Here is a 14,623-nt window from a genome sequence, read left to right on the forward strand (position 1 = left end):
CTTTTGGGTTTGTGTTTGGTTTGGGGGGTTTTGTTGTTTGTTTCTTTTTTTCCCCACTGCTTTATATGCGTCAGAAATGTTCTGATCAAAACTTCTTGCAGATTGTTTTACCAATACTTGTTGCAGTCATCCTCTAAGCCATCCGCTGGAACTGGAAGAAAATAACGCTATCGGTGTTCGGAGAGCAGCACAGAGACGACTGAAAGCGGAGTTAGGAATTCCCATGGAGCAGGTAACCGAAGAAAGGAGAAACAGGAATGCTTGCCAGTTTACAGCCTGTCTGCATCTGGCAGCCAGGGTCAACCAGATTTAACTTCAGATATACAGAGAGCTTAGTGAACTTGAAACTTCATCTATGTTCCAGAGTCTCAAAAGTTCACCTCAGTAACTGGTATTTAGAATATTCCAGTGCTCAGACTAAGTATGTGCCATAGAGTAAATCAGGCTGTGATGAATGATTGCACTGCTTCATGTCTAGCCTGCGTTTTCCAGCTGGGCAGGCCGTCCTGCTTGCCCAGGGGAAGGCAATACAACATCCTTCCTCCAGGACAACAGCAGGGTGCTGCTCCTGGAGGGCATCGCTGTGAATGTGCTGCCAACAGCCAGGTACAAGCCCCTCTGCTATCCCAAGTTTCCAATGGGAAGTAGGGTGGCCGGGGCACTCAGTGTTTGTCCCAGAGCAAGCGTTACAGCCTGCTTCTGGTACCTTCCTTTCTGGTGGTAATTTGGGAGTGCACAGGGAGCAGGGTGAAGCTGCCTGAACTATGCTCCTGACCCAGATCTCTTCCCATGTTTTGTAACTTTACGTTTGTGTCGTGGGACGTGGGAGGAGCAGTGTACAACTGGCAAACACAATAGAGAGGTTGGCCTCAGAATTAATTACTTGCCCAGTAGATGGGGGTGTGCGTGGTCTGTCACACACAGTTCTGGCCTTAGCTTTGGGTGGCTGTCATGTTGTTCCCTTGGGAGGTAGGGGGTAAGTGCAAGCATTTGTTCATTGGTGCTTCGGGTCTGGTAAAAGTTATTTAAAACTTCATGTATAGAATCATAGAACAGTTAGGGTTGGAAAGGACCTTAAGATCATCTAGTTCCAACTCCCCTGCCATGGGCAGGGACACCACACACTAAAGATGTTGCCCAGGGCTCTGTCCGACCTGGCCTTGAACACCGCCAGGGATGGAGCATTTACCACTTCCTTGGGCAACCTGTGCCAGTGTCTCACCACCCTCACAGTAAAGGACTTCTTCCTTATATCTAGCCTGAACTTCCCCTGTTTAAGTTTAAACCCATTATCCCTTGTCCTTTGCTATAGTTTCTGATGAAGAGTCAAAATCCACTCAGAATATTACAGGGTGAGTCTGACTACAGAGAAATGCTGCACACTTCATGTCATCAAAGTGCAATAGAATTTTTTTTCATAGTAGTTCTTTGTGAAGAAGCACATTGCAGTTGTACACTTGGGGCAGAAATCATGTTTAAGGAAGCAGGTAACAGCTGGTATTTCTATGGCCATACCTAGCAGTGCAGTTGTTCCGGTTTGGCACTGGCTCTGACAAGTGTTTTGGCTGCAGGTGACTCCAGAAGAAATCCAGTACCTGACACGAATTCACTACAAGGCCAAGTCCGACGGGATCTGGGGAGAACATGAGATAGACTATATCTTATTTGTACAGAAGGACGTAACGCTGAATCCCGACCCTAATGAGATCCAAAGCCACTGCTATGTGACACAGAAAGAACTGAAACAGCTGTTGGACAAAGCTGCCAGGAATGAAGTTAACATTACTCCGTGGTTTAAACTCATTGCAGAGACCTTTCTCTTTAAGTGGTGGGATAACTTGCATAACTTGAACAAATTCATTGATCACGAGAAAATACACCGAATGTAAATAGCTGGGGGAAAAGATGCTGAAGGCTGGCAATGATGTGCTGTCTCATTGACACAATGGTAGCTCATGACTTACTGAATGCAGAAATCTGGTCCACTTGGAGCATGTTCAGTAACTTCATACGGAGATGGTTACAGCCACTGGTTTTTCTTCTGTCTTCATCTGTTTTCCCCCAGCCCTGTTCCTCCTGGGAGAGTTAACCTTGATCTCATGTAAAATAGGTAATGGTAACCTAAGAAACCTCTGGGCTCATGCTTCTCCATTACCTGGTGTGAATCGCAAGATCCTCGGCCTGCGGGTGCCCACTTTGCTCTTGCTCCCTTGCACAACTCCGCACGCTGTCCCACTCCTATGGTGGGCCTGGCCCCTCTCCAGCAGTGACAACACACAGATGCAAGCTCTGCACTGATGCAGAGCAGACTGGTTGCCTGAAGAAAAACCCAATTAATTCAAAGTAATCAGGATGACTTTAATTGCACAAAGCAAATCTCTTCAGCTACTGTACTCTAAAATTAACTGAGCACAATAAAAGCTTAAGTAGTTGGATTGTCTGTGTGGACAGTTTAACTTTGGAATGCTGCAACAGATGTCATAGCTTTAGGTAATAGCCCAAACACCCCCCTCTCCCCCCAGTATTTTTCCTCCCACCACTCTTTTCTGGTCAGTTGATGGTTAAATACTGGACATACTTTTAAACAAAAGAGGGGGTGTATTAATTATAGCACACACAAACAGTACCTGTCTAATACACGAATTAAATGGCTTTTCTCCAACTTCCAGAAAACAAAGGCATCCTGATAGAAGCTTTTTTTCATGCAGCATCCACTGTAATGGTCATTTCTGGACATCTCAAACTCCTCGAACTCTAAACTTCAAGATTAACGATCTGTGGGCTTACACCAGGTCTTGATTTTGGTTGATCAGAAGTTGCACCAGGGTGCAAGAGCTGATCTTTTTCGATCTTGATGTCAATTGCTAGTAACAAGAGTAGAGTGGAAGACTTTATAAAATAAGACAAATAATGAAGGGTCTCTCAATTTGAATTAAAGATTCTTGGGCTTCATGGTTTATTTTATTCACTAATTGTGATGTCTTCTGTTAGCAGATAGCTCAACATAGATGTCTGAAGTTAACTTCTCCCAGAGGTGTCTTGCTGGAATAGGATGTCTTTCATACCACTTCTCATTGTGTGTAAAACAGTTGTAACCAGCCTGTGGCTGGTTTTGAGGTAAAACTCCTTTTTCCCAGTGGTTAACATGCTTCTCTTTCTTGTCCCAGTCGTGACCACAGCACTGAAGCTTCCCATGTGCCAGCGGCTCCCAGGGTTCCACACTTAAAAGGTGTTACAGCAAAGACTGTTGTATGTTGATCTGACCTGATGTATTGTCTTGAAAATAATAGTGGGTGAGGGAACAGGGATGCGGTGTAACCACTCAGTTATTAATTCAGTGCAATCAGCCACATTACTCAAATAATGTATTACAGTACTTTCCAAATTCTTAAAATAATTTTAAAATAAAATATTATCTTAAAGACTGTCATTAAAATACCTGAGCTAAAACCTTGGGCTGTTGTTTTCTTTCCACACTCCTTACCTTGTTGTATTTTAATAGTGATACTAATAATTTAAGGATTCTTTCAGTTTTGTTTTTAACGTCCCGTTTCATTGGATTTCCGTTTAATCTTTAAATCTCTGCATTTAAAGTGTAGTGTTCAGGTAGCATATTTATAATGCATAACTTTGCTAACCTCTGGGTAATTCCAACCTTGTTCTTGACCAACCAGGGACAAAAAGGGAGTATTTCACTTTTGACAGTGTCTTTTGCCTTGAACAGTTAAAGCATTCTGCAAGATCAAGGTGCGAGAACTTTCCCTCTCTGAGCTTCAGCTGTCTTAGCCACTAACACAAACCACGTACTTTTTTAACACTCCAAGGAAGACAGGACTAGAAATCAGTTTTCACAGACCGAGTTTTTATTTTGAATTCAGAAGACTCCTTTATCTTCTCTGTGTTTTACCAGATTTTCTCTTTCCAGCCAGCAAATGTTTTGGCCTCAAGTTAAATATGTGTCTGTCCGACTCCCCTTTCCTGCCCAGGCGATTCATCTTCTTCTGAGCTTTCTTTGCCATAATCTTGACCTTCTTCACCATCTATTTAAAAACAAAGAAACAAACATTCCTCACTAACTCAGGTGACCAGCTTTACCTTTTAAAAACCACTAAGCCAGCTGATTTTAACAAGGACATGAACTAACACCCAACATACTCAGGACAGGCTTGATGCAACTGATACTAATCCTCCTTAGAAGAACTCTTTTCTTTCCAGTACTCCAACACTAGGATAGCGCTATCCCTGGAATCCCTAACTTACTGAAGGAGGAACTCCACAGTTTGTAGAACTCTTCCTTCATACTTGCATTTGAGACAAAAATTTACAGTGTACTTCCTTAGCCTGTATTATTTGTAAGAATGAACAAGGCACTTTTGAGGTACAGAGTTCAAATGAACTGAAGATGAAGCCGCAAAGAGGAGAAAGATGAACTCTGGGCACACACAACCAGCCAGCATGATGTTTCCCAGAGGCTGTTTTAAGTACAATCAAGCTGATCTATTACAGAATCACAGAATGGTTGGGGTTGGAAGGGACCTTAAAGATCACCTTGTTCTAACCCCCCTGCCACAGGCAGGGACACCTTCCACTAAACCAGGTTGCTCAAAGCCCCGTCCAACCTGGCCCTGAACACTGCCAGGGATGGGGCAGCCACAACTTCTCCAAGCAACCTGTTCCAGCACCTCACCACCCTCATAGTGGGTTTTTTCCTAATGTCTAATCTAAATCTCCTCTCTGTCAGTTTAAAGCCATTCCTCCTTTTTCAATCACTACATGCTCCTGTAAGAAGTCCCTCTCCAGCTTTCTTGTTGGCCCCTTTAGGCACTGGAAGCTGCTCTAAGGTCTCCCCGGAGCCTTCTCCAGGCTGAAGAAGCCCAGCTCTCAGCCTGCTCCATAGCAGAGGTGCCTCAGCACTTGAGGCATCTTCATGGCCTCCTCTGGACTCACTCCAACCAGTCTGCAGCTCTCTTGTGCTGAGAGACCCAACATTTAATTTGCTAAGAATTAATTTCTATAAAGGTAAACAACTTTAACAAACCTTTTCATCACGAAGACCAGACACATCCCGTGGTGTGCGAGAGGAGCTCCGACTGCGTGCCACAGACTTAGGGGTTTCAGACTCATCACGTTTACGTTTCCTTGTAGCACTACGGGACCTTCTCACATAATGGGCCTGAAGTTCAAAACATCACTTTAATCTTTATGCCCAGAAACAATACTCTCAGACATGCTCCATTTCCATACAAAAAGCCAGGAAATGGACTGCTGTGATACTTTATACTGGTTATTCCATAGTAACATAAAGACCCTGTCAACTGTTTGTCAGTGCTTTTCTGTCCTCCAGTACAGTACACATTCAGGTGAATATCAGCATACTCTTTTAACAGTTACCCACTCCAGCTCTCTGATTTCTTTTCTAAGTAGATTTGTATGTAACAGATAAAAAGACACAAATTAACGGCTGGCAATACTGAAGCAATTCTGCAACAGCAAAGCAGCAATGAAGAAACCTTCCCCAATTAGTGTCCTGTTTACAGGATAAAGCTCTGAAGAGTTTTAGACATGAATATTTACCATACTACAGCCTACATATTAAATTCCTTCTGAGACCACTCCTAAATCAACATGGCATGTCAGCTCAGAGCAGAGCAAATGATTCCTTCAGATGTGTTGTGTTGGTACTCCTTGGTTCCTAACTCCTTGTTGTATTAAAAGAATGTGAGGTCTCCACACCAAGACAGCTGTAATACTGCTGGATTGGCTGTACAAAATGCATTTTTTAAAGATTTCTGATAAAATGAAATGTCTCCTGCAGGCAAATCTGTGTTTGAAGCTCCCTGACATCTAAAGAGGCCAGCTGCCCTCAAAAACTTCAATTACAACTCACAGAATTCATGAACTGTAAAAAGATAAGCCTGATCTGTCATTATTACTATTTCTGACACAGTAGTGTCTCATCCAACAAAGCAGACTGGAAAATCAAGTGGGTTTAGCCAAACCCTGTTCTTCAATCCTATATGAACTCCAAGAGTCCTAATAGAAAGCAGTGTGTATATACATATATATAATATATTTATGTGTGTGATTACTGATAAATGGTGTCTTTTCAGCCTACCCAACATACTTTGATCACATCACTCAAGAATTCCAGTACTGACTGCCTTGTCTGGGTTTCCTACTTTCTTCTTAATGGATCCCCCCTCTCCCTTGTGCCAACTGTAATACGCATGCTCAAACATGCTCAAACTGATCCAGTGTGTAATGAAACCCATCTCTTTTAGATAAGCATTGTGTTTAATCAGCAAAAACTTACGTCATCTTTGTTAGTCATGTCGAGTCCAAGGTCTGTCATCTCCTTCTCTAGCACCTTCCGCTGGACCTGTAAAAAGACAGGTAAGAAAACATGTTTCTTTCCAGAAAGCATGGTTCTATCTTATTTTTTGTCTTAATATGCCACTGTAAGCCTAATATATTCACCACATATTTATTCATAACTTCACATTTCATTTACTGCAACTGAATTCTCTTCATCCATAAATCCCCTTCGCAGGCCTGCAGTGTCCCAGCATTCCCTAAAGATCTTTCAAATAGTTTGCCTTTTACAGGGGGAAGGTGACCAAGAGGGGTACCTCAGTCAGAAATGCCACCTCCTCTCCTAAAAGGCACACACTTCAGGGAAGGTAAGAGATAATGGGTGCAAAATCAGTTAGATTCCTTTTCTGAGAATGTGTTATTGTCAGTTATTATTTGCAACCACCCTGGGCTCGTCATGAGATTCTCCTAACTCTATGAATTTAAAATAACAACAATAACAACAATAGATGATGCAACCCAATCAAACAAGCTGAACTGTATTCTTCAGAACTTCTGCAATATACATGTGGAATTCTACAGGAGACACGCTTGTGTGACCCAATCCAAAAAGGGCTACTGTCACTCGTCTGGTTTGGCCTCCACAACCAAGTAGTGGCCAGAACTCCTGGGAAGGCAACAGGAGGCAAACAGCAAGTGAGAAGGACAACCAGTTGGCAGTTGCACTACCTGATATTGTTCTATGTTCTTGTAAACTTATTACACAGCAGCAAGACTTTCACAGATAGTATGTTCTATACTTACCTTTTTAGCTGTTCTAGGCATCCTTGGACCTCGAGTATCTTTCTCCTTTGACTGCAGGATTTTCAGTTTCTTCTTTTCTCGGATCTGTTGTGCCAAATGCCGGATTTCCATCATCTCTTCATCTTCACTTTCTGGTTCACTGTCATATTCTCCAGCAGCTTCTCTTAGCTCTTCCTCTTTCTCTAATTCTTCCAGTTTCTTAGATTTTGAAGAGATGAAACAAAAATCAAGATGCTCATGAAATCCTTGACTTAAAATCCTCAACATGACATTTTTGTGTGGCCCAGGGCCATGACAGCATGCAGACCCTTCAAAGGAGCTACGTCACTTGACAGACCCCCTCCAGCCACACTTACTGCAGCTGGTGATACAGCTGACTGCGAAACTGTGGGGCGCACAACTACACAGACTTCTGTGATCACATCCCATTACAGTCCAGCTGTATGTGCGTGACTGCCCCAGAGCTGCCCGCTGTGTGCCTGCAGATGTGGTATCCCGTGAACTGTGCTAGCTGTGCTGTTTCTGGAAACACGCTCTGAGAAAAACCTTCTATTTCTAAATTTAGCATGAGCTGGCAATTCAGATGAACCCAACTGCACAACTGGCAGGCACGGGAGTCTGCACTCGCTGCTTCTCCTCAATAACCAGCAAGAGATAAGAACATATTATTATTAAATAAAAATGTTATAAATTGGGAACTCAGTCCATTTTCTTTAACATCATATTCTGGTAGACAGAAATTGGATTGGTCAATTTCCTATACATGAAAGTTGATAGCTACAGTCCTTCTGGCTGTAGTCAAAGAAAGAAGAAATGTAACTTCTCCTGCAAACCTGTTTTGGGATGGAGAAGATCGCTATCATTCTGACAAGGTAATCTGTCCTTCATCATTCAGAAAACAGTATCTTTTTCCATGGTAAGTGCAGACAATGTAAAAGAAATTGTTCCTGTGACAGTTTTTAACCTACAAATACAGTAATTTACACTAAGCAAATAAAGGGATAAAAAGGGCAAGAGAAGTGTAAAAAGAATAATGGAAAACTCACTCTCATTATATCTGGATCAATGTAGTCAAGTATATTGTGGCCTTCCCAGATCTCTGGTATCTTATCGTATTTTTCAGATGAATTCATTAAGTCCCAGTATTCTTAAAAATATAACAAAAGTTAATAAAGAGAAAAAAAATAATTTCAAATAATGTTCAATGACAGAAAACAACATTCAGATCACAATTTAAAATAAACTGCCATATCCCTAAGCCAAGTGGCAAGAATTTCGTTGCATCACTGACCCATTCACTAAACTTCTGGTCTCCTTCCTATTGTCAAACACTTTTCAATAATGACATGATCCACTGCCAAGCCATAATAAACAACAGATATCCAGCTGAAACAGAATACATATGGCCTCTCCCATATTGATACTTTCTTAACAAAGAGAGCATCAAGAATTAATGAGGTTGGACAACATAAAACAGAAGGGAAAACCCACTTGAATCATCAGACCAGCCATTGTATGTCTGTGACTCTAAAATGGGAAACATCTGAGTGACACTGCAAAACAAGGACAGTCACTGCAAATGACCAGTTCTGGAAGAGAAGTAAGAAGTACAGTATGCAACAAAATGGTGGCCTTCGTACTTAGTTGGAAGGAGGCAGATTTAAGTATTCTCTCTTAAGACTGAAACAGCCAAACTTTACTGCTTAATAGTAATACTGATTCTTAGATAATACTTACTCTGAAGATCCAAAATATAATCATCTCCCATTTCAAGCTCAATATCTCTCTCCTGCAAAGACATACATGGCTTTATGTACCATCTAATCTAAAATCTATGTGCTAATACACCAAATTTTAAATCCATCTACTGACTTCCTAATGAAGAGATGCCACTTACCAGCTTCCTCCTGGGTGTGTCTACTTCCATGCGTTTCTTACGTGCCACCACTCCCTCAGGTATAAAGGGCAGCCGCTCCTGAAGTGAACGCAATGATCCACCCCAACAGAAAAGGCAGAAAGAAGTCTGAATCAGTTTTTTTCTAATGCTATAAATCACCATTGCAGAGTACTGTGTTTCCAAAGAAAACCATATCCCACCAGCAAAGGCAGTTATAGATAGAAAATAAGCTAATTTCACCATATTAATCTGTTCACATGTTAAGACGAGAGAAATCTTACTTAAGAAGGACTGGGAAACACACTAATACATGTAACCATATAGCCTACCTTGTTATCTCTTTTGGTTGGCATTGCCAAGTGTAATCTATTCAGTACTTCATTCACTTTATTTCCTTTCATTTTAGTATCAACACGATAGGCCAACAGTCTGTCACAGGCCTGAAAGGGCAACGTGGCAACATTAGCTAAGAAATGAAGCCTTCCTGATACAATAAATGACACAGCAGGCTTTCAGTCACAAGCATCTAGCTCCAAATCTCGTCTCCTGTCTAATCTCTTATCTCTCAAGAAAGCACCAAATTGTTTCATTTAAGAAGTATAATGGGAAAATACATATGATCTTCTTTCTCGTAATGACCTGACAGTAAGACAAAGTAACAGCATTTCACAACAAAAAACCACTTTTTTTTTCTTTAAATTATGGTTTGTACTACGACATAATTGTCCATTTGCAGCCAAGTCCACTGAGGCTCAACAGGCTACAAAGGAGAATATGTTTAAAGTTTATCACTACAATGCACAGTTTAGCCGAGATGAAATTCATATTGCCCCACAAATGAGGCAAAATGTCAACTGTTCATCTGGAATGAAACTGAGCTAAGAGAGACCTACCTCTGTTTTAACCTGGATTACACCTTCTTCTGTTAGAGTGCTTGTCTCTATCACAGAAAATCCTTCTGCTTCGAAAGCTTCAAATATTTTCTAAAGTAGAAAAGTTATCAAAGAATGACATTCTGCCCATTTCTTAATATACCAATCCATTAAGAACAGGAATCTTAATCCAGTATCAGTGCATGCAACTTGTTACTATTTTATTAGAATGTGTTTCTAAAAGACAACAGAAACTTTTCAGCTGCAGTTCTATTTAATCTCTTTCTTCTTTTATAAGCAAGCCTGTTACTGCTTTCATAAGCAAGTAACTACTTTCTAAAAGGCACCTATAAATGACCCATAAGGGGAAAAAAAAGGCAAAAGAAAGGAAAGAGACAAACGCAATTCTTTGTGTTCCTGAACCTGTAGATATGAAAGAATTAGCTCTGCCTATATAGTGTTGCCCAGCGGGAGCTTCTACAGCAACTGCTGAGCAACACCTCTCAAGTCTAGTGCTGACTGTCTCTGAACTCTTACAGAAGTTATTATTGAACAAGGCTGTTCAGTTTTACTTCCAACTACAGTACCAACTCTAAGTTCTCACAGTGTCAGACATTTCTGAAACCACTACGGACTTGCTTTCTGTTTGGCATTTACGATATTCAGGCAAGGATATATATGAGACAGGTCTTAAAAAGGTATGGGTCAAGACCTGGAAAGCTACTTTCCATTGCACTATTAAGCAAGAAGATAATGAAATTATTATATAAAACTTTTTGCCAAATACAAATGGTAAGTTGTGTATGACACTTGTACACCACATTTTTGTAAGGAGAGAGGTAGGAGAAGCAGTCTAACCTGACTCTCTTCAGGAAGTTCTGCAATCCTCTTCACATCACATTTGTTTGCAACGATTATAAGTGGCTAATAGAAAGAAACAAAAGAATCATAACTTGAGCAATCATATTACAACCCCCTGGGGTTTATCAATAATGTAAACCAAACCTACCTTGTTAGCAAACAGTGGCTTAATATTTCTGAAGAGCTCTACTTGCTCCTCCAGGCTGTGCCCGCACTGCTCAGACACATCCATCACGTAAAGCACAGCAGCACGGAGATGAGCAAGCGCAGTTATAGCCTGCATCTCGATGGTGTTCCTGTCCTCCAAAGGATGGTCCAAAATACCAGGAGTATCCACTACCTAAAATTAACATAATTAAGTCAGGCATTATTACAGGATAATTGACACACTATTTTAGAACTTGTACTTAATTTCTCACCAATCTTGTCTTTCTTAAGACAACAAGATGTGTTCCTGTCAGACATCAGTCAGACTGTAAACTTGGCCAAATTGAGAATGTGAAAATGGAGTAATGGGAGAAGAACGAGCTTTCAGAATAACCAAGAGTCCTGGTATTGAACAAATATGGAAAGCCCTGCCCCAGCCTGGACTAGAATTTGACAGTGATAGAAAGCAAGCTGGCTTTAGTCAGTAATTCCATTTCCAGTCTTCCCTCAAGTCGAAAGAACACCCATACGTGTACATTTTTAGAAAAGATTTTGACTACTGCCCTCATTTGGCACGCTGCCCCTTGCACAGCAGCTCTCAGACACAGCGTGTATCATCAAGACACAGAAATGCAACTCACTCTGTAAAATGGAAACTCCATTATAACCAGTTAATGCTTTAAGGAAAAGGCAATACAGTAACAGTTCTTACCTGCCAACGCAGATACTTATAATCCATATGGCCCACAAAGAGAGATTTTGTGGTAAAGGCATAAGGCTGCACTTCTACATCTGCTCTTGTAACCTTAAAACAAGATTTATTCACACACATTTACTAAAAATCTCCTCAAGTTGCAAGCACTGTATCATAATTATAATACACTTCCTTTGCTACTAAATATGCTAAAAAAAGGTTATTCTGTCTTCTCTGCAAGCATTCATCTATCAGAAAATACGTTAATGGAATACATGCTATTTTGGAAAAGATTTTAAGACTTTCAAGAGTGAAATCCATCGTAATTTCTCACTTCTCCCTCCAGGAATTTCATTCAACCTCTACTCACACATTGGAATTTGCTACCACTCCCATCAGACAGTGCCATGGCATCAAATTGTTTAAACCTTACCTTACTTTAGTTAAATGGTATCACAGTATTATTTTTGAACAATAAAACAAAAACCACTTACATACCTTATTTATAAAGCTCGACTTCCCAACGTTTGGGTAGCCACACAACAGAAGAGTTCGTGTGTTGGGATCAATGGTTGGCAAACGAGACAAGTGTTGTCGCACTGAAATGTTAAAAAGATTTCTAAAAATATCTGCAATCATTTCATTTTTACTGAAATGCAATAAAAATTAATAGGTTTTCTGACCTAATTTGATTTCATGAAAATGTGTAAGTTTGTAAACTGCACAAGTATCTACACATATCAGAAAAAGGAAGTTACTAAATATTTAAAAACTGAAGACCCCTGTCTTCTAGCTACAATGACCCCATCAAATCAGGCGACACAACCTGAAGAAATAATAAGCCTGAAGGAAGGAACAATGTTTGCAAAATATTTGCACTATTCTTCAACTATATCTTAGTGAAAATAACGACAAATAAAAGCATGGCTGTGACTTCTAAGCAAAGAAAAATACTTTATAACTGTTATTAATACCACAGAAGTTAAAGAATTTTCAAAGAGAACTATTAAGTTAAAAAACAAATTCTGAATATTTGAAAATCTTGAAACTATTTGTTTCCTGTGCCTACACTCTGTACTACACCCATTCTTCAAATTGCTATAAATGCAAGAGTAAATTTCACATCCAATTCACATGCCTTTTTTCAGCCTATTTATAAGACAAACCTTGCTCCAAATATTCCAGGCTTTGCTTCTGTCTTTTGATAATGGTGCACATTCGTCCCAGAGCGGCGCGCTTCAGCTGTTTGCAGCGGTAAAGAGAATCACCGTACTTCATCAGCCGCACGTAGTCCTTAGCAACACTGTGGGGACAAGAAGTAAGAATTCAGCCAACAGTCAACCAGGCAGGTACAAAATCAAAGGAGCTGATGTCCCTTACTTGTCAATCAGATTCTTGGCAATATTAATCTGTCCCAAAGCCAGCTTGTAGTGATCTTTGTCATAGAGAACATTCATCAAATCTGCATAAAAAGGATGAATATCCTAAAACAAAAGCACAAAAGAAAATTAAGCCTACTATTATCCTTCTTTGACTATTACTTGGCAACGACATAAAATCGTTCTTCTCCAGTACAGCAACACAAATGACAATAAAGCCAAACAGTTTTCATTACTGTCTTACGTAAGGAAAATAATCTGCTTGGTCATTAAAAAGTAAATCCTTCAGCTTTCCAAGGAAGCAGCATCTTTGGTTCAAATCTTTCAAACAAGGTATTTCAGCTACTTACATACTTATCTGCAGAAATTTCATCATGTGAAGTTAAACAAAACACAGAAGATATTTGTGGGAATTCTGCAGTGATATTCACTGGATACGAAACATCAGGAAAAAATATAATTAAAGGTCAACAATTTAAGTGTGAGCAGAAACCTATAAAAAAGCCCCACTGGACAATGGATCCAGTTGCAGTTGTTGGGAAGTTAACACTATGCTCATCTTGTCAGAGTGTTTCCAATACTGTCCTTTAAGGGGCAAAGAACAACGCTGTAACTTCCGAGGAACTGAAGAGTGGGAATCAAAGTGATATGTTTTGATATTTCTTACTTCCTGTGAGTTTTTTCTAGAGAAGACTAACTACCAGCACAATTTACATACACATACACAAAGCAGAAATAAGCAGATTTAACGTACTTAAAAAAATAAACACTTTCTCTTCATTCAACGTCAACTCCTGGCAAACATATCTGATGAACTAAAACCTCGTAAAACCCATCCTTCCATGACTATCCATGGGCACCACTTAGAGTTCCTTTCTTAGTAGGAACATACTATTTTTGCAGAACATGTTTGCCTAAAATTACTCCCAGTAAAATATACCAGGAATGAGTCAAAATCGTCTATGTAGTGAAGCAGCAAGATGTTGTTCAGGCCAAAAGAGACCCGAATGAAACCAATATGCTGCTGATGAAGTATTCCCGATGTCATGAAAACACAGACCCTGTATGATCAAAAGACAAAACACTTACATCTAATTTGGGGAAATCCGTTAAGATCTGAGTGAGTCTATCATGGTAATTCTGTTGAGTATATTTGACTTTTCGCATGTAAAAATGTCGAATGCGATGGATTTGGTAATGTTTATGAATGACAGTTGGGGTCTTCCGCTGAGTCTTTGACAGTGTCAGATCTATGAAGTCCTGCAGTCAAGAAAACACGACTAATTACATGAATTGTCAAGTTCTGTTAAAGCCATACACTCTACTGTGGCGGAGGAGCAGAGGGACCAGGTAAACGCACCCACGCCACACACGGTGTGACACGTATGTGCTAGGACAGGCCCCCGCCTGTCCCACCACCGCGCCTCCAACTAAAGCTCCCTCCTCCTCGGAGGAAAGAACTTGGTTCCGAGCGAGCGAGCGCGCAGCCACGAGGCCCAGCAGGACACGGCTCTGGAAATGAGGAGGGCTTCTGGTGGCGGACACCCCGACACCTCCGCGAGGCTGAGAAGAGCGGCAGCCCCAGGATCGCCCCTCAGGCCGCAGGGCCCCTGCCTGACAGGACGCCGCGGTTCCTTCACACACTCCCCTCCATGTC

At 40.8% G+C, this 14,623-nt stretch overlaps 2 protein-coding genes across 2 annotated transcripts; one reads left to right on the forward strand and one right to left on the reverse strand.

Moving 5' to 3' along the window:
* The first annotated feature begins 66 nt into the window (after positions 1-66).
* LOC104400955 (isopentenyl-diphosphate Delta-isomerase 1-like) lies at positions 67-1,996 on the forward strand. Its single transcript, XM_010018383.1, has 2 exons — positions 67-232; positions 1,572-1,996. Exons 1-2 carry the CDS (start codon positions 224-226, stop codon positions 1,887-1,889), a joined length of 327 nt encoding a protein of 108 aa, XP_010016685.1. The 5' UTR covers positions 67-223; the 3' UTR covers positions 1,890-1,996.
* A 1,872-nt stretch (positions 1,997-3,868) lies between these two features.
* LOC104399294 (nucleolar GTP-binding protein 1) lies at positions 3,869-14,243 on the reverse strand. The gene is made up of 16 exons (XM_010018384.1): positions 14,056-14,243; positions 12,968-13,071; positions 12,754-12,890; positions 12,086-12,186; positions 11,606-11,698; positions 10,895-11,086; positions 10,744-10,809; positions 9,907-9,996; positions 9,343-9,453; positions 9,014-9,091; positions 8,854-8,905; positions 8,163-8,263; positions 7,117-7,314; positions 6,314-6,379; positions 5,039-5,173; positions 3,869-4,040 (listed from the first exon to the last, which is right to left on the reverse strand). The coding sequence occupies exons 1-16, from the start codon at positions 14,131-14,133 to the stop codon at positions 3,888-3,890; spliced, it is 1,755 nt and encodes a 584-aa protein (XP_010016686.1). The 5' UTR covers positions 14,134-14,243; the 3' UTR covers positions 3,869-3,887.
* Between the last annotated feature and the right edge of the window lie 380 nt (positions 14,244-14,623).

This window comes from Nestor notabilis, unplaced genomic scaffold, assembly GCF_000696875.1.
Source record: "Nestor notabilis isolate BGI_N333 unplaced genomic scaffold, ASM69687v1 scaffold30887, whole genome shotgun sequence".
NCBI lineage: Eukaryota > Metazoa > Chordata > Aves > Psittaciformes > Psittacidae > Nestor > Nestor notabilis.

Coding starts and splice junctions, on each gene's coding strand:
- LOC104399294 (XM_010018384.1), bottom strand. CDS start 14,133: ATGCGAAAAGTCAAATATACTCAACAGAATTACCATGATAGACTCACT. Junction 13,072..14,055: donor CGGATTTCCCCAAATTAGAT/GTAAGTGTTTTG, acceptor CTTTTGTTTTAG/GATATTCATCCTTTTTATGC. Junction 10,810..10,894: donor AGCCACTGTTTGCTAACAAG/GTAGGTTTGGTT, acceptor TCTTTCTATTAG/CCACTTATAATCGTTGCAAA.